The sequence below is a fragment of the Aethalodelphis obliquidens genome, unplaced genomic scaffold (genome assembly GCF_003676395.1).
Source record: "Aethalodelphis obliquidens isolate GAN/ISIS:26980383/991018 unplaced genomic scaffold, ASM367639v1 scaffold2, whole genome shotgun sequence".
NCBI lineage: Eukaryota > Metazoa > Chordata > Mammalia > Artiodactyla > Delphinidae > Aethalodelphis > Aethalodelphis obliquidens.
The window spans coordinates 54,148,294-54,174,196 of NW_020837946.1; the positions used below are offsets into that span (position 1 = coordinate 54,148,294).

General features: G+C 35.8%; 1 protein-coding gene across 1 annotated transcript in view; it reads left to right on the top strand.

Annotated features, from left to right (window-relative positions):
* The window catches only part of TTN (titin), a 277,274-nt gene that overhangs the window by 149,901 nt on the left and 101,470 nt on the right, over window positions 1-25,903 (top strand). Inside the window, exons 159-190 of the mRNA XM_027126990.1 lie at window positions 125-208; window positions 342-425; window positions 559-642; window positions 772-855; window positions 989-1,066; window positions 1,473-1,556; window positions 2,028-2,117; window positions 2,389-2,466; window positions 5,432-5,545; window positions 6,899-6,967; window positions 9,352-9,432; window positions 10,333-10,404; window positions 11,034-11,126; window positions 11,778-11,840; window positions 12,188-12,277; window positions 14,084-14,134; window positions 14,682-15,083; window positions 15,257-15,535; window positions 15,785-16,060; window positions 16,221-16,360; window positions 16,988-17,114; window positions 17,207-17,470; window positions 17,762-18,028; window positions 18,169-18,432; window positions 18,521-18,660; window positions 18,817-18,943; window positions 19,061-19,327; window positions 19,452-19,718; window positions 20,558-20,824; window positions 20,917-21,056; window positions 21,481-21,607; window positions 22,394-22,536. Of these exons, the coding sequence (XP_026982791.1) occupies window positions 125-208; window positions 342-425; window positions 559-642; window positions 772-855; window positions 989-1,066; window positions 1,473-1,556; window positions 2,028-2,117; window positions 2,389-2,466; window positions 5,432-5,545; window positions 6,899-6,967; window positions 9,352-9,432; window positions 10,333-10,404; window positions 11,034-11,126; window positions 11,778-11,840; window positions 12,188-12,277; window positions 14,084-14,134; window positions 14,682-15,083; window positions 15,257-15,535; window positions 15,785-16,060; window positions 16,221-16,360; window positions 16,988-17,114; window positions 17,207-17,470; window positions 17,762-18,028; window positions 18,169-18,432; window positions 18,521-18,660; window positions 18,817-18,943; window positions 19,061-19,327; window positions 19,452-19,718; window positions 20,558-20,824; window positions 20,917-21,056; window positions 21,481-21,607; window positions 22,394-22,536 (4,796 nt within the window). The remainder of the gene's footprint in view (window positions 1-124; window positions 209-341; window positions 426-558; window positions 643-771; window positions 856-988; window positions 1,067-1,472; window positions 1,557-2,027; window positions 2,118-2,388; window positions 2,467-5,431; window positions 5,546-6,898; window positions 6,968-9,351; window positions 9,433-10,332; window positions 10,405-11,033; window positions 11,127-11,777; window positions 11,841-12,187; window positions 12,278-14,083; window positions 14,135-14,681; window positions 15,084-15,256; window positions 15,536-15,784; window positions 16,061-16,220; window positions 16,361-16,987; window positions 17,115-17,206; window positions 17,471-17,761; window positions 18,029-18,168; window positions 18,433-18,520; window positions 18,661-18,816; window positions 18,944-19,060; window positions 19,328-19,451; window positions 19,719-20,557; window positions 20,825-20,916; window positions 21,057-21,480; window positions 21,608-22,393; window positions 22,537-25,903) is intronic.

A 25,903-nucleotide genomic window follows, 5' to 3' on the forward strand; every position in this document is an offset into this window, starting at 1 on the left:
TGTGATGCCTCCTAAAAAGCCAGAAGTCCCACCAGCCAAAGGTAGCCACCTCCATGTTGCTATGTTTGACACTGTCTGTTTGTCTTTACTCTGGCTAATCATGAAAATACTAATCTCTTTAAAGTACCCGAGGTGCCAAAGGCAGCTGTCCCAGAAAAGAAGGTGCCTGAAGCTATTCCTCCCAAACCGGAAAGTCCTCCCCCAGCAGGTAATCATGAAACTCTCCAAACCAGTATTTTTAAAAAGAAAAACTCTCTTCTTAGTGCTGTAAAAATCTTTTTGCAAAATATTTCATATACTTTAGTCAATTCTAGCATTAAAATGAGCTTGTGTCTTTAAAGTGCATGAGGAGCCTGAGGAAACTGCCCCAGAAGAGCCTCCAGCTGAAGTCGTGGAAGAGCCAGAGCCTGTTCCTCCTCCAAAAGGTACTGGCCAGCTGCTAGGTTGCCTTTGCCAATCTTAGCTCTTCTTGTCACAAAACTTCTGGGCATTATGGGCTTTTCTCTTGTTTCTCACTCTTCTTCACTGATTCTAAAACATAAATTCTAATATCTTTAGTGACCGTGCCACCTAAGAAACCTGTCCCAGAAAAGAAACCACCTGCCGTCATTGCCAAGAAACCTGAACCACCACCAGTGAAAGGTATTTCCCACTGCCACTGCTTCCTACAGAAAAATGTCTGTCGTTAAAAAGCTATGTTCTGCTGCTCTGCTTAATGATTTCCATATGTCATTGAAACTATGAGCTAATAACTACTAATGTCTTTTAAAGTGCCCGAGGTGCCCAAGGAAGTTGTTCCTGAAAAGAAAGTGCCTCCAGTGGTTCCCAAAAAACCAGAAGTCCCACCTGCTAAAGGTACTCGTAACCGTCCACTGTTTCATGGAGGTGGATACAGCCTTTATCTCTTGAAAAGTGTTTTGCTCTGTGTAAATGTGATGAGCATTTACAAGTGATTCTTCATAATGTTAAAATACTAATATCTTTTAAGTGCCTGAAGTTCCAAAAGAAGTCCTTCCAGAAAAGAAAGTAGCTGTTCCCAAAAAGCCCGAAGTCCCACCAGCTAAAGGTACATGTTACTAATGAGATTCTGTAGAAAAGTACTCACTCTTGGTCTCAAAAGTCACTTACTATAGGAAACCCTTTTGTTTGTCAAACATCTTATATTAAAAACTACAAACCTACTATACTGGATGCTTAGTGCTTTAAATGTTTTTAAATAGCATCACTAAAAAAAAAAAAAACTGGTACATCTGTTATAAGTATTAGAAGAGTTTACTAACATGGTTTTGTTAATCTTAATGGGCTACATTGTCTTCCCACTATGTGGATCCAAGAACAGATCACTGGCCTAATTGTGAATTTTGTTCTTGGATCTCTCCTTGGGTTATTTGAACTAGATGTGAACTAGATATGGTATAAATTTCATGTACTTCTCAACTACCCAGAAGTAAAACCAACTCATATCTTTTAAGTGCCAGAGGTACCAAAGAAACCTGTCTTAGAAGAGAAACCAGTCGTCCCTGTTCCCGAGAAAGTAGAGTCCCCTCCTCCAGAAGGTATAGGTAATGCCATTTATGAGCTTACCACTTATGACTGTTTTTAATTTAAGCCTTGTTCCTCTTCTTTTCTAATTCAGTATCTCTTGGTCATTTTCTGTCCTTTAATTATTTGTCTTACTTCACTATTCTTAATTAGCTCCAATCTCAAATCTATTTTGAGTCATCAGTCAGCGGTATCTACACTGGCCATCATAAGGTGTTTCAACAAAGCTTCTCTAACGCACACAAAGTAGGACAGGAAAACTAATGACTATGAATAACATTAAACACCAAAAGGGCTTTTCAAGCATTCAAATCAATAGAAACAGAAATCAGTCAAACAAGATGGATTTCATCTTAACAAAAACAAGAAACGATATTAATAGAAACAAGGGAAGAAATCAAGATGACTATTTATTGTGTGTTGCATTTTATGCATTTTAGAATATTGTTCCACACATTCAACTAAAATTAACTATATCTTTCAAGTATATGAAGAACCTGTAGAAATTGCTCCTGAAGAGGAAGAGCCAGTTCCTGTTGCAGAAGAGAAGGAACCAGAAGCCCCACCTCCGGCAGGTACAAGACAGGATTCATTGAATGGGAAAATACATCATTTGATTTTTATGTCTATTATATATCTTATTTAAGGTAAAATCTGTCTTCTGTCTCCTTCCTTAACATTTGACCTCATTGGCGAGAACAAAAGTCAATTGCACACATAAAACTTTTGTCCTACAGAGTTTAACAATGTGCATAGCAAAGAAATGTGTGATCTTTTTTATTTATTCATAGCATTAAACTTTTCATTGTAATCATCTGACTCTAAAAGAAATTCCTATCTTTCAAGTGCCTGAAGAGGCCAAGAAGATTGTTCCAGAGAAGAAAGTTCCTGTCATCAAAAAAGCAGAACCTCCACCACCTAAAGGTACTTACAGTAAAATAAATATTTACTTCATTTTTGTGTGCTGTCTAAAACTTGACATTCTTTCCTTATTTTGTATTGTGCTGTATTATGTGTTGAACTGTCATCTGTATGTTACAGTGCTGAACAGACTTGTCAAGTTTATGTGTACATATTGCATCTTGCAATTTTATATTATTAAACGCTACTAATATCTTTAAAGTACCTGAGATGGCAAAGAAAGTTGTCCCAGTGAAGAAAGTCCCAACTGTTAAGAAGCCAGAAACACCAGAAGTTAAAGGTATTCACATAATCATTGACATCATAATTTTTTTTAAAGTACTCTGATATCTTAAAGTGGAATCCAATAAGTTGTCTTCATTGTTAGGGACAAAAATGTCCTTATTTTGCTTTCATTAATTTTAATGCTGCTCTGTTAATTATAGTTTCTTTATTCTTAACATTTTTTTCAATGTCTTTAAATATTCTTTTAAAAATAAAACTAATATCTTCAAAGTGTCTGAGCTGCCCAAGAAACTTGTTCCGGTAAAGAAGGAACCTGTGCCTGTTACCAAAAAACCAGAAGTCCAGCGAAAAAAAGGTACCTACCATGAAGAAAAAAATATGTATTTCTCTGAATGCTGTCTGCACATCTTAATAGTAGTTCTTAGAGCAAAAATTACTGAAGTATAAGTATATGCAAAAACAAATTTTACAGAAAAAAAAGGGGGAAATAATGAAGACAAAGAGAGAAAATGAGACAGACAAGTAGGAGAAATCCAGCCTATCCTGAGAGATAAGGCTGGATATAAAGATGACAGTCATATTTTGGAGTTCTTTGAATGCCAGTATAAGGCATGTACTTTAGTCTGTGGGCAATAGGAAGCTTCAGCGGTGTATAAATTAAAAGGAGTTGGGCTTCAGATAACCGGCCGCAGTTCAAACTCTTAGAAAAGGATGATAATAGAAAAGAGCCACTGCAGTTACTTAAGGTCTTCAAAAATTGGACAAGATCAGTGGTGATAGAGATGGAAAAGGAGATTGGATTTAAGAGAGGTGGAGATTGAGTTGGTGTCTATTCTCAAAGCAATTAGGGAAATAGAGGAGCCCAAGATGATTGTAAGGGTTGAAGCTAAGCCATGAGGATGGTTCATTGGGTCCCCAAACTAAATTAATATTAGAAAGAAGACAGTAAATATATTGTTCACTTTTCAAGTATGGAAGTTGGGAACATGCATCTGGAACTTAGGAAGGAGATCAGGGCTGGAGATGTAGATCTAGAAGTTATCACCACGGAAATAAGAGTTGAGAGTGCAGGAGTGATTGCTCAAAGAATGTAGAGCCAATTTTTCAAAGCATCAAAGTAGACCAGTGGAGAACATCTACACTTAAGGGTACACAGAGGAAGAGAAATAAATGAAGAAGGCTGCCAAGACTCATTTATAAAAAAGGGTGCCTTGCCTCCAAAGCCAGTTTCCCCACAGTCTTATAAGACGAAGTACTTTCCCATGTATTCTTCGCCTGCTCTTTGCAGTATCTTATACACCTTCTAAATTCTTAATAGTAAACAAAATCAATATCTTTAAAGTGCCTGAAGTTCCCAAGGAAGTCATCACAGAAGAGAAAGTGTCAGTTCCTACCCCTGAAGAACCAGAAGCTCCACCCGTCCAAGGTACATGACTGCTCTATAAATCTTGGAAAGATGACAGTTGTCTTCATCATCTTGCTTTGGTTGTAGATGGATCATTTGTATTTATCTGTTGTCTGTCTTATGTAGTGAAATTATTGGTATTTTTGAAGTCTTCTGAAGAATATGTTATAATGTGTAACTAAGTTGATATATTGAAACTTAGCAGTTGCAGTATTCTATTCTGAATTCAGTCTAAAATATAAAACACTGTTTTTTAAGTTGAAGAGTCTCCTGAGGAAATAATATATGAAGAAAGAGCATCCATAACCATTGGTAGAAAAGTGACTCCCCCTGTTGAAGGTAGATATATATTATATAAATATAATTTTTTTTAAATCTCTTGAAAACTCCTGTTAGAAATACAAAAGTATTTATAGGGTAACATTCCTTCTTGAAATTTTATATAAAAGCATTCTAGCACATGTTTGACTGCTTTGTTTTTCGAATCATTATACTTCTTTTGAAGTAGAATCTTTGATTATTCTTGATGGTAATTATAATTCTAAAAGATACAGTTTACTGAGACAACACTGGAATAATTGTATTGGATCCTCAAATGATAACCCAACGTCAGATATTAAAAGTCATCTCATTTGCCATCAACATGCATCAGATAGTCAGTAGAAAGCTTGAGTATAAGAAAATAGAAATCTTACCTCTTTTTCTATGTAAGTGAATTTGTGTATTTTTGTTTTTGTGACTGTCATCTTTGCATCTATGTGAAATTTCTATGAGTCTTTGTGAAGAACTTTATATTACAGTCTCTTATCCTTTGTCACCATTCTTTAAAGAACGTGAAATTGAAAAGTATGTTAAGCCTGAAGAACCTGAACCTGAACCACAGCCTGAAGAAATACCAGTACAAGGTATTCAGTTAATTGGGCTTAAGTCTTCATCACCATATTCTTCATCTGATACATATGTGTTTTGCGTTGTTCTACATGTACAGTACGTCTCTTTGCACCTGTATGTAAGATATTCTGTTTTAAATGTGCATCTCAGTCTTATGTATTCATGTCATTTGTACTATTTATTTCACATCAATGTGGCTTATATGGATGCTTCCTTTGTTGTTTTTATTAGTGCCTGTGCCGTATTTCTCATTATCTATGTACAGTGTTGATATTCTTATATTTTATGCTGGACACTTTTACATTTTATGTTGGATACCAATAATATGTATCCAAAAAAGCAAACTTTTTACTTCATAAATATACCAAAATTTCTACTGAATATACTGTATATCCACATACCAATTAACATATTCCTATACTAATACTCCTGAAATACTCTTTTAAGAACCTGAACCTGAAAAGAAAGTTATTGAGAAACCAAAACCCAAACCAAAGCCCCCAGCTCCTCCTCCAGCTCCACCTAAGGAAGACCTGAAGGAGAAAATGTTCCAGCTTAAAGGTATAAAATGCCACTTCCAAAGTTTTATTAACCTGCTCCAAACTTCTATCCAGACATCTGAAGTGTTGCTTGCAAGAAATGTATTTTTAAAATATGTACTTTCGGACATGATCAATCTGTGGGAATTCCATAGAGACCTGTGTTTTATGCTGCCCTGGGTGCCTTGTTGGGCCATGCCTGCTGCCCCAAGAGTCAGAAAGTACACCATTGTTAGCTTCATCCTGGCCATCTCAATCCAGGGGCTGTCCAACTAACTTTCTCATGCAGAGTGGGGTGAAAGGATTTTCTGATTTCAAAGCGTGGTTGCTCTGCATATCTTTGGGATCTTGTGCATGTGGAATGTAGAAGAAAATTCTGCAAGATATTTTAAATTTTGCAGTAGCAAATTTATACAAAAGCCAAAACTTTGTTCTTAAAGAATGACATATGCTTTAAAATATACTATAGATAATATATTTGTGGCATCCAATAGCTGATGTGTTCATAAACCATGAAAGGAAGGTATATGAACGCTCTGGCACTGCTTCCCCATTTTTTTTTTTTTTTGCAACTTAATAAAAACCCAATTGTGTTCCGTGGTTGTCCTCACCATATCTAGAAAGAGCGATTATGGATACATTTGATATCCAGCATCTCTTCCCATTGTTAAACTTCCTTTCTTTCTCTTTGCATTTAGGTTTCTCTTTGAATTGATTCAACATTACTTAATTTTTTAAATAGCATCTTTAAAAGCTGAAGTAAACTAGCAAAATCATATTATTCTTTTTATTTCAACAAAATGTTGTCTTATTTGTGGTGTCATGAGATTTCATGAGATTTCCCAATCTAAAATAATCTAGATATAATCTTAGGTGAGCAATTTTCCCATACTCACCTACACATGTACACAAAGCCAGAATTTTCCATGGTAAGACTTCTTTCTTGCCTCTCTACAACCCTCTTGACCTGTAGGGGAAGCTTCTGGCATTTTTAATCAGACATAGAAAAATTGATCACTTCTTAAAAGGCTACATATCTGTTGGTTAATATATTCCATGAGGACACACACTTAAATACATTTCCCTTCATGTAAAATTTATATGCAAAGGAAGATTTCCTCCTCCTGCAAAGAACAAAAATTATCTTCCTTCTCAGCCAGACTTTAACTTACTACTCAAGTTTGGAGTAAAACTGCAATCTGTTTTCATGGTTTGAACGCTTCTTGTATGTTCTTCAGTGGCTGTTCTTGGCTGTTATTAATGCTTTTGAGTTATAAGCAAAGCCTGGTTTTGATTCTTAGAGCACGTATTTAATCATTTGCTTCAGATAAGACTAAATAAACAAATAATGAAAGTAAGATCATCTTCTTTAAAGCTATTTCAAAGAAGAAAATTCCTGAAAAACCTGAGGTTCTGGAAGCAGTGGAGCTTACACCTCTGAAAGGTATTTCACAGTCTAGAAAACACTCATATGCAGTATCCCTTCATCGGACTCCTTACTCTTCCTGCTTTCTAGAATGTTCTTCTTCTTTCCTTTTTTAAAATAATCAGAGTAGTCTCATTGATTTCTTGTATTTTTGTAGCTTTTATTGTCCTGGTTCATGAGTATTGCTTTCTTTGTCTCCCATCAATTTCATACATTCCTGAGTAGATGTTTTTTTCTTTGTCTCATCTACATATGTCTCCTTGCATTTTCCTAAACTCAAAAATATTAAATTTTACTGGTTAGCTGACATTAATATCAGGACATGTCTTAGATTAAAATGCTTTGCGATTTCACCTGAACAACAATATTTTAGCCAGTGTTATAAGCACTAAAAATAAGTCCTGTTTTCCTTCTATACTATTAAGATGATTCATAGGGATTTCCTTGTGGCTCTCCTGTCTCTTTTTTCTCATGGACTCCAAGACATTCTTTCAGGTGTACAGATCTCATGTTGTAGGGAAGTTTCATTATCACTGCAGGTCATTTTTTCAAAATTTATTTCTCTTTAAACAATATTTTTCCCTATCTAAACTTAGACCCTAAAGAAAAATAAATGAATCATAAAACATCTATTAAAATTAAAATTGTGAACTTTTCCAGTAAGTATGGTGGGTAACCAGTGTTCTGTTTAATTAACACATCCAGACTCATAAGTTGAATCTGTTCTTGTTTCACTCTGGAATTTTGTAAAAATCACCCATCTGAATGTATATTTCCTGATTTATAAAATGGAGATTACAAAATAATATTACTATGGATGTTAACCAGTAAAGGATTATTACAAAGCCACGCAAATATTAAAATGACATGTAATGACATATAATGACTTTAAAAGTAATAACTACAGTGGTGTGTTCTACACCTGAGTCTCATATGTCAGTAAGATCTTAAAAATAAAATAGTAATATGGAAAAACAAAGATATATTTTCACTATATCCATTAAATAAGAAAAGGATATTATGCCATTCCAACTTATGTTAATTAAATGCATGGGCATCTCCAGTTTGATCAACGAAAATGGTTTACATTACGAATATTGGTAACTTGAAAATAGCATCAAAGGCCAGCACAATTTATCATGGATAAAAAAATTTAATGTTTAACTGTGAAATTTTACTTAAAATATCAGTACTTGACAGAAAAAAGTCATTATTTAAAGTGAAATATTTACATATTTCCCTTCTGCATGTTTAAAATTTGAAGTAAGAGACAGGCATGGCTGTGTTTTCACATAAAACAGAAACTTTTTAATGAATTGCAAATGTCTTTTTTAAAGCACCAAATGGGAAATTTAGAAATAGCTAAGAATTCAGATTGTAGGTGTGTGAGCAAATATAATGTTACATGATACCAATAAATAATGCTTTAAATTAGAATTTTTTTTTTTTTCGCGGTACGGGGGCCTCTAGCTGTTGTGGCCTCTCCCGTTGCGGAGCACAGGCTCCGGATGCTCAGGCTCAGCGGCCATGGCTCACGGGCCCAGCCGCTCCGCAGCATGTGGGATCTTCCCGGACCGGGGCACGAACCCGTGTCCCCTGCATCGGCAGGCGGACTCTCAACCACTGTGCCACCAGGGAAGCCCTAAATTAGATTTTAATTGACATTAGTAGAGAGGTAAAATGGTTCAGTAATCAGTAAGTGTTTCTCTTTTTTCCCATTCAAAACCATTAGGGCTACAGTAGTAATAGGAGGCTGCTGTATATAGTATCATCTGCCATGCTTGATATTCACTAAAGATGGGATTAATTTGGAATTCCTTGGGTCCGTTTTAGTTTAAATTCAAGAACATTTTCTTATTCATTAAAAATAAGCTCTAACACCAGCTTTCAAATTCTATAGTTCTATAATTTCAGGTTAGTATTAGTTCAAAAAGGGGACCTTAAGAAAGGATGCTTCTTAAGAAACTTATCAAACTCCAGATACTTTTGGTTTCTTCTCTCATCAGTGGAGAAGATTGAATAATGTCACTAACACCTACTATAGTTGATGGTCGGAGAGATATCAGAGTAGATTTGGGCAATCTACAATTGCAGATTGGGGCAAAGATGCTGTCAAGAACCTTGTATTTGATGAAAGATTCATAAAGTCAATATAGACACTTTTAAGATGAATGAATATATTTGCCTGTAGTTAATGCAACTGAATTTCATCACAAGGTTATATAGACGTTTGCAGAGGAAACAACTTGAAGTGTACTCTTTGCTTTCAAATTCTGTGATATTTATATGTAACAAAAATTATTACTTATACAGTAGTTACTAGTTTTGAAAGAGACATTTTTCTTGTTGAAATTTACTTTTTATATGAATTCACTTCAAAATTTAAATCATATTCTTTTAAGTGCTTGGAGGTGAAAAGAAAGTTCGCAAATTACTTCCTGAACCTAAACCTCAACCAAAGGAAGAAGCTGTTCTCAAAAGCGGTATAGTATTTTTCAACTGTTATATCAGCTTCAAATACACACACAAAAGACTTGAAAGCTTACAAAATGTTTCTGTCCTTTGGTTTTCTTTTAAATTAGATTCCCAATTTATCAAAATTCATTTGTAGTTGTATTGAAAATTAAATGTAATCATTTCCATCTTTTTAAAGGAAGACAAATTTTGTGAGCAGAGTATCTTGAAATTTACAACATTAATAGACATGACTAAATTGATAATATTCTAAACTAATGACCGTAGCTGCCATTTTCATAATCAAATTATATAGTAAAATACACTAAACCTCTTAAATACTCTAAATTACACCAAACTATTTAAGCCTAAACTCAGCATTCAGTTTTAAAAAGTGTTAACACAGGATTACCACAACTAATAAATAACATTTTCTAAAACCTGAACTTTTTTTGACTTATAAAATATTAAAGAATTAGAAACAAGATATTTGAATGAAGAATCAAATTCTAACATTTTCTTCACATACAATTACTTATTTCTAGGCTACATTTCTTTGGCCAACTCCACTTCAGTAAACTTTATACTTACTTAAATGCTTCTTTTCTCATTAAATTATGGCATTGGATTGTGATTAGAATTTGTTGCTATTCAAATTATTCATTTTGTGTTTGGGTCATTTCTACCAGGGATTTAACTCTGAACAGACTATCTACATAGATATAAAGTGACTCTGAGTGTTGTTTTAATTAACGTAACAACCTTTGATTTTTTTTTAAGCATTTTTAGTGTAAATACCAAGTTCCCCGGTGCACTAGGTTGCATGCTTTTCACTTTCCTTGCTTTGTACATTATTTGCATTTGTCAAATGTATTCAACATCTTCATTTGTTTGTCTTGGTTTACATATAAATATTTTTGTCTTTTAAGTTCTAAGAAAGAGACCTGAAGAAGAACCTAAAGAAGAACGTAAAGAAGTAGAAAAAATTAAAAAACCTGCAGGTAGGAATCTCAGTAACAATTTGTGAAATTATCTTTTAACAAAATGGACATTTAACAAAAAGTTTACCTTGTAAACATAAATGGATTTAAATATAAATGTAGCTTCATATTTCATCTGTCACATAGTCCGTGTTTTCCATTGTCTGCTTTCTGTTTAAATATTTTTATAGTACTCAAATATATTCATGCATTTCCCTGAACTTTATTATTATTATTATTTTGTCACTTAAGTTTTCCAGTAGAAACAGTTGTGAAGTAATCAAGTTGGCTGCAAAATGACTTCATGGGAAGGTGTCAGAAATGTTTCATAAAATTTGGGGGCTTTTAAGGGGGCTGATTTTTATCATTCGCCTAGTCACAAAGAGTATATATTTGGAAATATTTTGAAGCGATTTAGAAAGGGAGAGATAATGGAGTTGGGAGGCAAGTATAGGTGAAATAAAAGAAAGAAAAATAAATTGAAGCAGAGTCAAGAAGAGAAAATAGAAATTAATTGATAGAATATAAGGGTTTTTTTAAGCCATCAATAGAGCTTTTGCAAAAAGTTTGATCTGATTATTTCAGATCAGTTGATTTCAAAGGATTCAAATCCTAAAATAACGCTAGAAAATCATCTTATTATCTTAAAGTGCCAGAACCACCTCCAAAAGCTGTTGAAGAGGTTGAAGCACCTCCAGCTACTGTTACCAAAAGGGAAAGGAAAGTTCCTGAACCAGCAAAAGGTACAAACTTTCTGGCATTTTCTTAGTTGTCTCTAAAAATACAAATATGCATCAATTAAAATATCATTACACTGGCATTAAGATTTGAACACATGACCTTGATCGCTCATCTCATCCAGCTTAATTTTCTTTACCATTTCACTCTCATGTGCAATTGCCTCACGTCCACCCATTTGTTAAATATTTTTTTTTGCGGTACGCGGGCCTCTCACTGTTGTGGCCTCTTCCGTCGCGGAGCACAGGCTCTGGACGCGCAGGCTCAGCGGCCATGGCTCACGGGCCCAGCCGCTCCGCGGCATGTGGGATCTTCCCGGACCGGGGCACGAACCCATGTCCCCTGCATCGGCAGGCGGACTCTCAACCACTGCGCCACCAGGGAAGCCCAAATTACTAAGTTTTAAAAACTAAAACAATTGTATTTATGGGCAATGAGATGAAAAACAACATTAGAACCAGTAAAACTGCCTTACTATATTTTCTAAGTATTTTGTTTAAAATGCAAAATAAACTTGGAGTATTTGATTTGGTGACTATATGTGTACAAGTTCTAATACCTTCCAAGATATGTTAAACATGCCCAATTTTGGTTTGACTTTGTGAAAAACTTCAAAAATACTGTGATAATCTGCTTATTACTGTGAATTGTTTTAGTGCCTGAAATTAAGCCAGCAATACCTCTCACTGCACCTGAACCAAAACCAAAGCCTGAACCAGGTAAGCAAGCTTATCCTCAATGTCGACAGCATATTCCTTCATGTTTCACACAATTAATGTGTAGCTAATAAGAAAAAGGGAGTAAAGTCCGCATGCATCAAATGATTTCTAATGTCCCAATGTATTATTAGATTATAATGCTATATTTTATTTAATATAATATGTTACATATATTCAAATATATTATTATATTGTATATAGATTTTATTATAGTTAGAATATATTGTTCTCTGAAAAACCAGTTATTAGGAGATTTTAAAGTTACATCAGAGAAGGCAAATAGGCCACCAAATGATGTTTTAGGAAGTGACAAAGGATACATTAATGCAATGGACATCTTTCTACAGAAGTGAAAATAATCAAACCACCTCCTTTGGAGCCCACACCAGCCCCTATCGCTGCCCCAGTGACGGTGCCAGTCGCTGGAGAGAAAGCAGGTACTTATTCTGTGGTTTTCTTTTTGCTTGTTTGTTTTGATGGCTTAATAAAAACTTCATTAAAAATCAAGCTCTCTTTTTGTTGAAACATAGGCATCATTTCAATTGTGGGAGCTTATATAAATTCTCAATTAAATTTTCTTCATCTGCTAATCTATAGCAACATAATCTCTCACCCATGGCTGCCTATTGTGTTTCAATTGAAATGTACATTCCTGCAAAACACCATTTCTTTATATGCTTTCGAGATTAAGTAATGCATATGTTCAGTGCTGATGAAAATTAAGATGTACAGATACTCTCTAAGGACATACATATAGGAATCCCATGGAGATTCAAATTTCCCATGTGCCCTGCAGGAATCATTTCTCATTTTTTAAAAAGATTGCATTTTGGGATAATGAAAAAGTTCTGGAAATGGATAGTGTTGATAGTTGCATAATATTGTGAATGTACTTAATGCAACTGAATTAAGTTGCATTAAAAATGGTTAAAATGGTACATTTTATGGTTAAAATGGCAAATTTTATGTTAGGTATATTTTACCACAATGAACAGAAAAAAAAAACAGGACTGCATAGTTCAGCCTTTAAATCTATATAAGAATTTAGATCAATAATAATTTTCTTAAACGTACTAACTCAGTGATACAGCTATCTCAGGTACAAACAAAATACTTATTATTGTACATGAACTATTAGTAGTTCATCACTTAGGTGATAATCTCAAAACCAAAAATGATTTGACATGTATTGATCATTGATAAATACACGTCCTAACTATTTGATATTTGGCTACTTCCTTCATCTCTTTAAATTTTAATTTCCTAGTCTGTAAAATCAGAATAATAACTATAACTACCTACTAGGATTATTGTGAGGATTAAATATATGCAAAACACTTAGCACAGTGCTTGGTACATAGTAAGCCCTATAGAAATATTTGGGTTTTTATTGTGTTTAATAACATGAGACAATATACTATGTTCTTCTGGCTGCAGTTTAATTTTAATATTTATATTAACATATTTTGTCACTGATATTTGTGGTTTGGGCATTATTCTTTTAAGCTTTTATGACTTCTATGTGATAACTTTAATTAGTTCAGAAAAAGACGATAACTGCCATTGAGATGATTAAGTATGTGTAAAACTACAGCTTTTCTCACATCCCCAGAGCCTGACACTAGGGAATTGATTCTACAGTTTATACTGCCCCTAAGTGAACTGAATTAAACTCTAAGTGTAGGAACTGTCTTGGTTCTGCCTTAGTTCATTGTCTAATTAAGGTAAATCTTCAAAGGAATCCATGCATTTGTAGAACATAGACCCTTTCTTTTTCTTTAGTCTTCTCCGGATTTATCTGCCCAACTTAATAAAGAAAGCCCTTTAGTAACTTCTGGGTCATTTCCCTTTTGCCTACATTGATTCCTTGTTGACAAAAACGTATTTCCTTGGTTCACACAACCAGCACATACATAAACATATAAAATACTTTACATAGCTAGGCAAGAATAAAACTCTTTTTCACACGGAAAGAGTAAGCCTTCCAGAAATGGGAGAAGAATTACTTGCTGAAAGTAATCTTTTAATCCTAAAAACATTGGCAATTTAGCTTGGTCACATCATTCTCAGAATATGCCTTCTTGGAAATATCCAAATATTGTCCATGGAAGTCCTATAAATCTAACTTTTTCTTTATGCATTACGATTTATAATAAAGAGCATGACTCATCCCACGTGGTTTACTACTAAGCATGAAATAAGTCTGAAAATTGTTTAAATGCTGAGTTTTATTTTTATTTCAGAAGCCAAAGCACCGAAAGAGGAGGCTGCCAAGCCAAAAGTTCCCATCACAGGTAAGATTCATTTCCCTGTACCTGAGTTGTAACCTTTCGCTCTGGGAAACTTTACATTCAAGGGAAACTTTCTGTACGAGGGGGAAAAAATTCAAACTTTACATCAATCTTTATGACTTCTAATTGATTCTGCAAAAACTAGTATGTCTTCTGATATTGCAACTAATATACCTCTAATAGTATTCAAGTGGGTAATACATATATAAAATATATACTTTAGCATAATAAACCCTATAAGTTCCTAGTTTCATTCTTCATATACATGATATTTATACATGACAGATAAAATACTTAGACGCTAATCTGGACATTATATATTTGGCTTTAAAACTTGAGAAAACGAAGAGCGTTTATTATTCTTGGATTCCTTATGCCACCTCATTTTCTTTCTGAAAGAAAGCAGGATAACTTCAATTGACCTTTCAGTTGCCTAGTCTTCTTGTCTTCTGGTCACTCTATCACTGGTTTCATCCAGCAGACAGCCAGATATGCACTTTCTGACCCTTATGGAAATGCTAATTCAACTTTTAATTTTATTTTGAATTAGGTGTAGCCAAAAAGACTCCTTCACCAATAGAAGCTGAAAGGAAAAAGTTAAGACCAGGAAGTGGTGGAGAGAAACCGCCTGCCGAAGCTCCGTTCACCTACCAGCTGAAGGCTGTGCCACTGAAGTTTGTGAAAGAAATCAAAGACATTGTTTTGACTGAAGCAGAGTCCGTTGGCTCTTCTGCAATCTTTGAGTGTTTAGTCTCCCCCTCCACTGCAGTTACAAGCTGGATGAAAGATGGTAGCAATATCCGTGAGAGCCCAAAGCACAGATTCATCGCTGATGGGAAAGACAGAAAGCTGCATATCATTGATGTTCAGCTTTCTGATGCTGGCGAATACACCTGTGTTTTACGTCTGGGAAATAAGGAAAAGACCTCCACTGCGAAACTGATTGTCGAAGGTAATTTCCAGTCTTATGAATATGGTCTGTATTAAACTTTAACACAGTAAACCTCAATAGCAACTTTTACTGTCATTTTAGACAAAACCTCTTATTTCCAAGTTTTATTTCATTGAAAATATTGTACGTATTAAAAAGTCTCTGCAGATTCTTAATACCACAATTCTCCACAGAACTTCCTGTGCGTTTTGTAAAAACGCTTGAAGAGGAAGTCACAGTGGTCAAAGGACAGCCATTGTACTTGAGCTGCGAGTTAAATAAAGAACGTGATGTGGTCTGGAGGAAGGATGGCAAGATTGTGGTGGAGAAACCCGGCAAAATTGTGCCCAGCATCATTGGCTTGATGCGGGCCCTGACCATCAATGATGCAGATGACTCCGACGCAGGGACGTACACAGTGACTGTGGAAAACGCCAACAACCTGGAGTGCTCATCCTGCGTGAAAGTCGTAGGTTAGTACTTTGCTGGGAAATTTAGTTCTACTTATTATTATATTAAGAAAAGAGAAGAGAGAATTTTCTTTCCCAGTATCAGGATATCAGTAGTCTTATACCTTATCTAAGGGGGGGGGAATATCAAATCATAACAGATTAATCATGTCCAGTTTTGAGAATTTTTTCCTATTTCTGAAATTTACTAAGGAAGTTATTTATATTACTTGTTCAGATCCTAATTATCTTTCTGACCTCACTGTCATACAGAAGTCATTAGAGACTGGCTGGTGAAACCCATCCGAGATCAGCATGTGAAACCCAAGGGGACAGCTGTTTTCACCTGTGTCATAGCAAAGGATACTCCAAACATTAAGTGGTTCAAAGGATATGATGAAATCCCCTTGGAACCAACTGATAAGACTGAGATAGTAAGAGATGGAAATCATATACACCTCAAAATTAAGAACGCTATGCCGGAAGATATTGATGAATATTCAGTGGAAATTGAAGGGAAAAGATGCTCTGCAAAGCTGACACTTGGAGGTATAAAAATCTTACCTTTTATTCTCAAAGATAAGTTTTGTATATGAGCCTGAGGCAAAACAATGTACATACACACACACACACACACACACACACACACACACACAAGCATCTTTAGGTTGTTGAAAGCCTTATGGTATTTCATCGTTTACCAATACAGATCGTGAAGTTGAATTGCTTAAACCAATAGAGGATGTTACCATTTATGAGAAAGAAAGTGCAAGCTTTGAAGCAGAAATCTCAGAGGCAGACATTCCCGGAGAGTGGAAACTGAAGGGAGAACTTCTAAGACCCTCACCTGTGAGTAATTTCTAATTTTAAGTTGTTAGTCATATACACAAATGAACCTATCTACAAAACAGAAACAGACTTGCAGACATAGAGAACAGACTTGCCAAGGGGGAGGCAAGATTGGGGAGGGATGGATTGGGAGTTTGGCGTTAGCAGATACAAACTATTACATATAGAATGGTTAAACAACAAGGTCCTACTGTATAGCACAGGGAACTATATTCAATATCCTGTGATAAACCAGAATGGAAAAGAACATTAAAAAACGTATACATATGTATAACTGAATCACTTTGCTGTACAGCAGAAACTAACACAACATTGTAAATCAACTATACATCAATAAAAATAAAATAAGTTGTTAGTCATATAAAATAACTACATTCTATAATCAGGTTTGACGTTCAGATTTGGTTCAGTAATGATGGAGTTACTTCCAGCTTCTGAAGTGTCAAAGAGGGGAAGAAATTTGATGCATTATTTGTGGACAGCTCAGCAATTTTTTAAAAATTTTATGACAAAACACTTTTCCTTATTTTTATTAGTAGTATTACAGTTATTTTTATGACTCTGTAGAAATCTGTATCTGAAACATTCTATCTCATTCAAATGCTAACTAAAACTGCCATTTTTCAGACGTGTGAAATCAAGGCAGATGGTGGCAAACGCTTCTTGACTCTGCTCAAAGTCAAACTGGACCAGGCCGGTGAAGTTCTTTACCAGGCACTTAATGCAGTCACGACTGCCATTCTGACAGTAAAAGGTATTGGCCTTTAGAACTCATGGAGTGTGCTCAACTTCATCTTATAGTCCTCTGCATTCTGAAAAACCTCATTCTTAATGTTTGATTTTCAGAAATCGAACTTGACTTTGCCATGCCCCTGAAGGATGTCACGGTCCCAGAAAAGCGACAGGCTCGATTTGAATGTGTCCTCACTCGAGAGGCAAATGTTATATGGTCTAAAGGACCTGATATAATCAAGTCATCTGACAAGTTTGATATCATTGCTGATGGAAAGAAACACATTCTTGTCATCAATAATTCTCAGTTTGATGATGAAGGGGTCTATACTGCTGAAGTGGAGGGCAAGAAGACCTCAGCAAGATTATTTGTTACAGGTGAGAGCTGGTGAGATCTGCCTCTAACACCCCATAGTTAGGCACATGAGTATCTGACTTTAAAGACAGAACACCAAGTTCTAACAGCTGTAAGTGACCATCGGCCCCATGACTTTATTTTCACATTGCCATCAAAACAACCCCCTTAATTTTTTTTTTAATGGAGGAGAGCTTCATTTGAAAAGGTGACTCAATAAATGCCATGTGAAAGAGATTCTTTCTACCAGACAGATTAGAGTGGAATATTTCTGAACTAAATTGTATTTCTGAGCCTATTACCTTGCATTGCAGGTATAAGATTGAAATTCATATCACCTCTTGAAGATCAAACAGTGAAAGAAGGTGAAACAGCAACTTTTGTCTGTGAACTTTCTCATGAAAAAATGCACGTCGTCTGGTTCAAAAATGATGTCAAACTCCACACAAGCAGAACTGTACTCATCTCATCGGAGGGCAAGCTTCACAAGCTGGAAATGAGAGAAGTGACACCGGATGATATATCCCAGATCAAAGCTCAGGTTAAGGACCTGAGCTCCACAGCAAATCTGAAGGTCTTAGGTATATGTGACCAACTATAACCAAAGGGCCAGTTTTTGGATGGTGGGAGTGGGTAATAGTTAAACATTTTGCAACCTGTAACTCTTTAATTACCTTTCATTTTCACGTTCTTCTGATCATCTGCTGAATGTCTTTTACAGAGGCCGATCCCTACTTCACTATGAAATTACATGATAAGACTGGAGTCGAGAAGGATGAGATTATTCTGAAGTGTGAAGTGAGCAAAGATGTGCCAGTGAAATGGTTTAAAGACGGGGAAGAGATTGTACCTTCACCCAAATACTCTATCAAGGCAGATGGCCTGCGCCGCATCTTAAAAATCAAACAGGCAAAACTGAAAGACAAAGGCGAATACATGTGTGACTGTGGCACAGACAAGACAAAAGCAAATGTCACTGTTGAGGGTGAGTTGCGTAAAATTTTTAAATGTACCCTATCTGAACCTGCAGTTTATTTGTTCAGTCATTCGAACAAAAGTCTGTATAATTTCAGCCCAACTAATAAAAGTGGAAAAACCTCTGTATGGAGTAGAAGTGTTTGTGGGTGAAACAGCTCGCTTTGAAATCGAACTTTCTGAACCAGATGTCCATGGCCAGTGGAAATTAAAAGGAGAGCCTTTAACTGCTTCCCCTGTAAGTCACAATGAACTGATCACACAGGTGGGGGGCTTGCTTGGTTGGTGAGAAATGATACATTTCTGGTATGAAAGCTCTTGATTATTTGCAGGGATAACCAGTGATGAAAATGATGTTCTCCTTTCTCTTTCCTCCTAACCTCACTCCAAACAGGACTGTGAAATCATTGAAGATGGGAAGAAGCATATTCTGGTCCTTTATAACTGCCAGCTGGATATGACAGGCGAGGTCTCCTTCCAAGCGGCCAACGCTAAATCTGCAGCCAATCTGAAAGTGAAAGGTACACTCCACCTGCCAGCCACCCTTCTGTATTTTCTTTGCCAGGCTTCCTTATGGGGCCCAGAATTGATGAATGGAATCATATTCTGGCTTCATTCACACCCTCTTCTTTTTTCAGAATTGCCACTTATCTTCATCACGCCTCTCAGTGATGTTAAAGTCTTTGAGAAAGATGAGGCTAAGTTTGAGTGTGAAGTATCCAGGGAGCCCAAAACATACCGTTGGCTGAAAGGAACCCAGGAAATCACAGGTGATGACAAAACTGAGCTTATTAAGGATGGCACTAGGCATTCGCTGGTGATCAAATCTGCTGCTTTTGAAGATGAAGCAAAATACATATTTGAAGCTGAAGATAAGCACACAAGTGGCAAACTGATCATTGAAGGTAAACAGTTTTATCAGATAGGCCAACTTTAATTGCTTTTTTTTTTTTTTTTTTTTGTTTTTATGTGTCCTCTTTTAAGGAATGGAATTAATTCGGGTTTTTTTTTTTTTTTTTTTCTTGATAGGAATCCGACTCAAATTCCTCACCCCACTCAAGGATGTAACAGCCAAAGAGAGGGAAAGTGCTGTGTTTACTGTGGAGCTGTCCCATGATAACATTCGTGTTCGCTGGTTCAAGAACGACCAGCGCCTGCATACCACCAAGTTGGTCTCAATGGATGATGAAGGGAAAACCCATTCCATCACATTCAGAGACCTCTCTATTGATGACACCTCTCAAATTAAAGTAGAAGCTATGGGTTTAAGTTCAGAAGCCAAACTCACTGTGCTAGGTAGGTGCTTTGTTTTTTCAATTTAATTTTATTGCATTCAATTCATCAGAACTTTGTGGAGTATCTACTATATAAAATTCTGTCAAGGGTTATATTGCATGAAAGCAACACCTATCCTTAAGAAACTATCACATATATTATTAGGCTTGTTTCTCAAATGTTTTTACCTAAAAATATGAGGATTTTAAAGGGATAGACTCTGGCTCACAAAATAGCCATCTCAAATCAGAATTAAAACTCAGTTAATTATTGAGCCCTGTCATGTTTAAAATAGGAATATAAACACTTCTTCTCCCCTCACTTTATCAAAATTATTTCAGAAAAATGTTTTTCAAGTCCCTAGGAATCACAGAACTTACATTAATAAAGCTCATTGTTTTTCCTGGGCCCTTAATATTAGGCAGATTATATATAAAGTCTAACATATATAGAAACTATCAAAAGGCAAACAATTGATATATGAAAGACTAATAAGGTGAATCTGAAAGCTTACAGGTAAACGAGGCATAAGAGATTTGCTAAGAAATTAAAAATTCATCTGAATAATGAAGGAACACATAATTAGGTTTGAAGCTAAATTTCATTGTATCTTTCAAACTACTGTTAATAAAATACTTCAAAATATAATATAGATGGATTAGATTTTGATAAATCCCAGGCATTGATTCTGTTTCTAACTTTTAGAGAACTTTTGAACATAAACATGTTAAATGTTTGTGGAAGCATGGTGCAATTTCTAAACATACCCAGACCTCTGTGAGCTGCCCCCTAAACTTTCCAAGAGACTGTCATCTCGTTAAGTGGTTAATAAATTTTTTTCACTTATACTTTACTTGCAGAGGGAGATCCATACTTTACAGGAAAGCTTCAAGATTACACTGGCACAGAGAAAAGTGAAGTGATTCTGCAGTGTGAAATTAGCAAAGCAGATGCACCGGTGAAATGGTTTAAAGATGGACAGGAGATAAAGCCATCTAAAAATGCTGTTATTAAGGCAGATGGCAAGAAGCGCATGCTAATCCTAAAGAAAGCCTTGAAATCAGATATTGGACAGTACACCTGTGACTGTGGGACAGATAAGACCTCAGGAAAGCTTGAGATTGAGGGTAAGGAAATTTCGACGAGTTTCACTCTTGAAGCTGTTGGAGTTATTTCTGCCAGAAGCCAATGACACATGCTGACCCTGCACTTTTTCTAGATCGGGAAATTAAACTGGTGCGACCCCTGTACAGCGTGGAGGTGATGGAGACTGAGACGGCCCGCTTTGAAACCGAAATCTCGGAAGATGATATCCACGCCAACTGGAAACTCAAGGGAGAGGCACTACTCCAAACACCTGTAAGGCTATTTCTGAACTTGTCAACACCTAGAGGAGCTGTATGAAATAGAAAAGGACAGGAGAAAAGTCAGACTGCATGCAAGGCATTTAAAACATATCAGGTTCTTTACCAGACCTCAAACCAAAGAGAGCTATTAGGGTCTATGAATGGGCTTGGACAGGTACACTTGCAGTATTTTTGATCCAGCATAGTGGTATGAGGCTGTAGATATTCTGTGATGCTGCTAGTTGGTTCAAAATGATGTGGCTAAAACAAACACTGCCTTCATGAATAATATTTGTTAGCTTTCTTTCACAAAACTCAAAATTATATAGTCGCCTCACCAGTTATTTGTAAATTCCTTTAATTAAGATATTATATCCTCAGAAAAAATTACCAAAGAAGATGACTTCCTACGAAAACTTTTCTTTCTTTGGGTACAGGAGTGTGAGATCAAGGAAGAAGGCAAAATGCACTTCCTTATTTTGCACAACTGCCGACTGGACCAGACCGGTGGGGTAGATTTCCAAGCTGCCAATGTTAAATCTAGTGCCCACCTCCGAGTAAAACGTAAGTATTATGTGTTTCTGCTGAAAACAAATTGTATAGTTCTGCAGCAAATGGATGTGAGTGAAATTAATTGGATTTATTCAATTAATTAGAAAACATTATTAAAGTATAGAAACTGGCTTTCTTGTACTTACTTTTTGTCATCCTCACACGACTGTGGTTCAGATTCTAAAGTTTTGGAAATTTCACTGACCTTGCCATTTGAACAAAAGAAAATTAAGTCAGAATCTCCCACTTCATAATTCTTTCACTCAAAGTAGATATTCATAGAAAAAGAATCTAACTCAGAACACTTAAAGACCCTTAAAGAAATCCTTCAAGTGGCTGTACAAGTATAGCACCATAAAGAAAAACTTTGCTGTGTGGGCATTTCAGACTCATTTCAGGCTAACATTTTTGGAAGGTGCAAAAGTGTTTATGGGTTGGGCAGGCTATGACATTGAGCGGCCCTTGTCCTCTCCCAATCAGAGGCTTGGTTATTTTGGAAGTCGCATACCTTCCGTAGCAAGAGGAACTTGACGCCCGGCACAGATGCAGCACTAATTTCCTGCTGACCTTGTATATATCAGAACGAAAGGGCCCCTACAGATACCCACTCTCAGGCCACTAGCTCTCCCCTTCTGGGCACCAAGGGGCCACGTTCACATGGGAGTGAGAACAGTGGGCAGTCCTGTGGCTCGTTCCTTCTTGAAGAAAGCAACCAGGGAGATTAATAACTAAATCTGTATTTATCCTTTTGGAATTACAAAATGAGTCACCCAAAGCTTTTTCCTTCCTCTCGCAAAGCACGAGTCATTGGTCTTCTGAGGCCTCTGAAGGATGTCACAGTGACTGCAGGAGAAACAGCCACCTTCCACTGCGAGCTGTCTTATGAGGATATCCCAGTGGAATGGTACCTCAGAGGGAAGAAACTAGAGCCCAGCGATAAGGTAAGAAGCAGGAGTGCGGTTGCCTTGCCTTGCTCTTCCTTTTCCCTCAGTTCTTTCATCCTCACGTGTGTGTTCCTTGTTCTTTGCTTCCCTACGTCTGTCTCCCTTTCCCTTTCTTTTCCCTACTCAAGCCTGATTGCTGCTGAAATTGTAAAGCAGATTCTTCTCATTTTTGTTGGGTTTAACCTGATGATATTTTTACTGAAATGGAAATTAACATTTTAAGTATGATCAAGTTTTAGGTTTTTGAAGAAAAGGCAAACGCTCATTAGCTATCAGTGATAGTTTAATTCATCGAAAGACAGGAAGGATCAAAAAGGCTTTCTGATTCGATGCGTGCTAACCAGGGTACAGATTTAAGTTTTATGGCTAATTCTCTCCATGCTATCTAGTGTTCTGCATATTAGAAGATTAAGAGGAGAGGATGGAAATTCCATTTCAGGCAGTGGATCAAGTAGTTGAGATAACTTCTGGGCAGATATCTGCTCTTCAAGCATTTCTCCAAAGCTATTTTTAACCCTCAAGTGCTTTGAGCTGTGCCAATTCTGGAATGCAAGTGGACTATTTAAAGTGCAACGGATGGTGCTGGCAAGAAAGAAGGGCTCTGTGATTACCCACATGTATGAGCAAATATACTTTAAGAAGTTTTAGGGAATAACTAGCTTCCGGTGTTACCCCAAATTTCACCCGTAAGTAAAAACCAGAGTGATTATTCAGATAGGCCCAAAATACAGTTTACCCAAATTGAGCTCTGTATTTTGCCCCCTAAGACAATGTGTGTGTCTAAATTATCTTTATAATTCACCATTAATTTTGAATTCTTGAAATAAAATTATAGAAAATGCCCAACGTGGGTTGGAAAGAAAGGACAGGGCATTTCATTGTTCTCTGTCAGTTTTTTTTCAATATTTTTAGAAAGAGTATCAAATGTGGCATCAAGCTCTCAGTTTAAATCAAGCTGTTAAGAATTATAGGAACGTAATTTAAAAGGGATTCAGCTTAACAAAGAGCCACAACGTTGATTAAAGTATTAGAAGGAAAATGCCTTTGAACAACTGCTCTCAAACAAACAAACAAACAAAAAACTAGTATTCTGCCAAAGTGATTGAAGGGTGATTCAGTTAACAGTCATCTGAGAGACAAAATCTGCCTGCTATACTGACAATAACGACCAGTTGATCTCCTTTGTTACCAAGAATAGAAAAAGCAGCCATATGTTCAAATTGCAGCAAGAGAATTAAGTTTAATATGAGGAAACTGTCCTCACCGTGAGGTCTTCTAAATACTGACCTGGGTGATGGAGGCATCTCCACCTTCAAGTTTGCTTTTGAAAAATATACATTTGTCCAATTAAGTGTGGTTTAACTGCTTTCATGTCTAAAGGCAGAGACTTGGTTGACTTCAAAATCCTTTCTAGATCTATAAAGACATGATTTGAATAAAGGAACACTGCTTAAGGACAAATGATATTATTCTTCTGCTACTAAATATTTTTTGCTCAAATTAAGAGCTTTTATTAAAGATCAGTCATTATTTCTAATGTAAAAACTGTACTATTTTATTTTTTATCCTTTTTAATTTTTATTGGAGTATAGTTGATTTACCATGTTGTGTTAGTTTCAGGTGTACAGCAAAGTGAATCTGTTATACACATACATATATCCACTCTTTTTTAGATTCTTTTTCCATATAGGCCATTACAGAGTATTGAGTAGAGTTCCCTGTGCTATACAGGTCATTATTAGTTATCTATTTTATTTATAGTAGTGTATATAAAAACTATGCTATTTGAAATTAAAATGTAGACTCCTAAAAATCTGAGTTACATTTCTTTTACTAAAATACACACACACACACACACACACACACACACACACACACACGCATTTATCTTATTGTCACGGAACTTTTTTCTCAGGTTAGGATCACCTTACTATAATTCTGTTGGGCCTTTTTGCGTCTCTCTTGGCATAGGAATTTTAATCTTTTACTTTAGCCACCTAAAATACTTCAGCCTTTTGTGAACTTGCTCGTCTATTATTAAAAGTCTCTTTTTATAAAGAACTGAAATAGAAACTGTGAAATAAAGTCATTTTACTACATTTTGCAGGTTTTGTTTAAATTAAGTCTATCAGAACAAACTAGCTATTATCAATTTAATTCAGGCCTTTCATCTTCACTTTGGTATAGTTTTTGGAGGCTAAACATTCTGTAACCAAACAAAAACACATTATTAGAATAGAAAATCAAAAGAGAAAATTTCAGAAATGAGTTGTGGTTTTTTTACCCCCTTGGCCATCAGTCCAGGAAAAGACTGCTAAGTCCTAAATGGCCATTGAGAATTTTGTATTTAAACTTTAATAGCTTGGTCACAGTCATAATGCCTATTGTATTATAGTAATATGCTTCCATTATAAGTTAACAATATTTTAAAGGAATAATCTCTAACATTATCTTTACATAATCTACCACAAAATCTTCAGCATTCATATTATTGTTTTATTTTTATAAGGTAGCTGTTAGTTTTTTGCCCTTTAACATAATCAGTGTATACTGTATATGAGCTATTTCCTAAGAACCACTGTGTTCTGAGTAACAGAATATTCTAGAGTAGCCTCAGAGGAATTTCAATGATAAAACAACATGTTAACACATAAGACATATCTGTTGGTGGATTAGAACCTGAGATATGTTTTAAAATAGCCCTAAATTACAGTCCAAATTTTAAATTCAAAATTTATATTGAAACGTCATCACAGAAACAATTTTTCTCCCATTCAAGCACCATGTCCTTGAATAAGTAGCTGTGTTCCTACGACATATCTTAATTACTTTCTCCCACTTATTTTCCCTTATTATGTTTTTGGCTTTCTCAATTATTAAGGTAGTTATATTAATAACCATGCCCAGCTCTTCACTAAGGAAAAACCTTTATATGAAATTTTATTCCCGACTCTTTTTTTTACACCAGCATAATAAACAGTTCCACTGCTGAAAAATTTTGACATTATTCTTAACTGTAAGTGAACTCTGAAGCAAAGTCGATCTGTATGACAGGGCACAGTGTCTTATGGAATTTGGGATGGTAGAACTAGAAGAACCTCCAATTGTCTTATAATTTACTGTCAGGATGGCCCTGTCTGTAGCCTGATTTTCAATTGCACATGCCACAATTATGGGACCTAAAGGCAGCCCATATCAAGGCAGTGTATTCTTTTTTTGTTTTTTAATTAATTAATTTATTTATTATTTATTTTTGGCTGCATTGGGTTTTCGTTGCTGCGTGTGGCCTTCTCTAGTTGCAGCGAGCAGGGGCTACTCCCTGTTGAGGTGTGCGGGCTTCTCATTGCAGTGGCTTCTCTTGTTG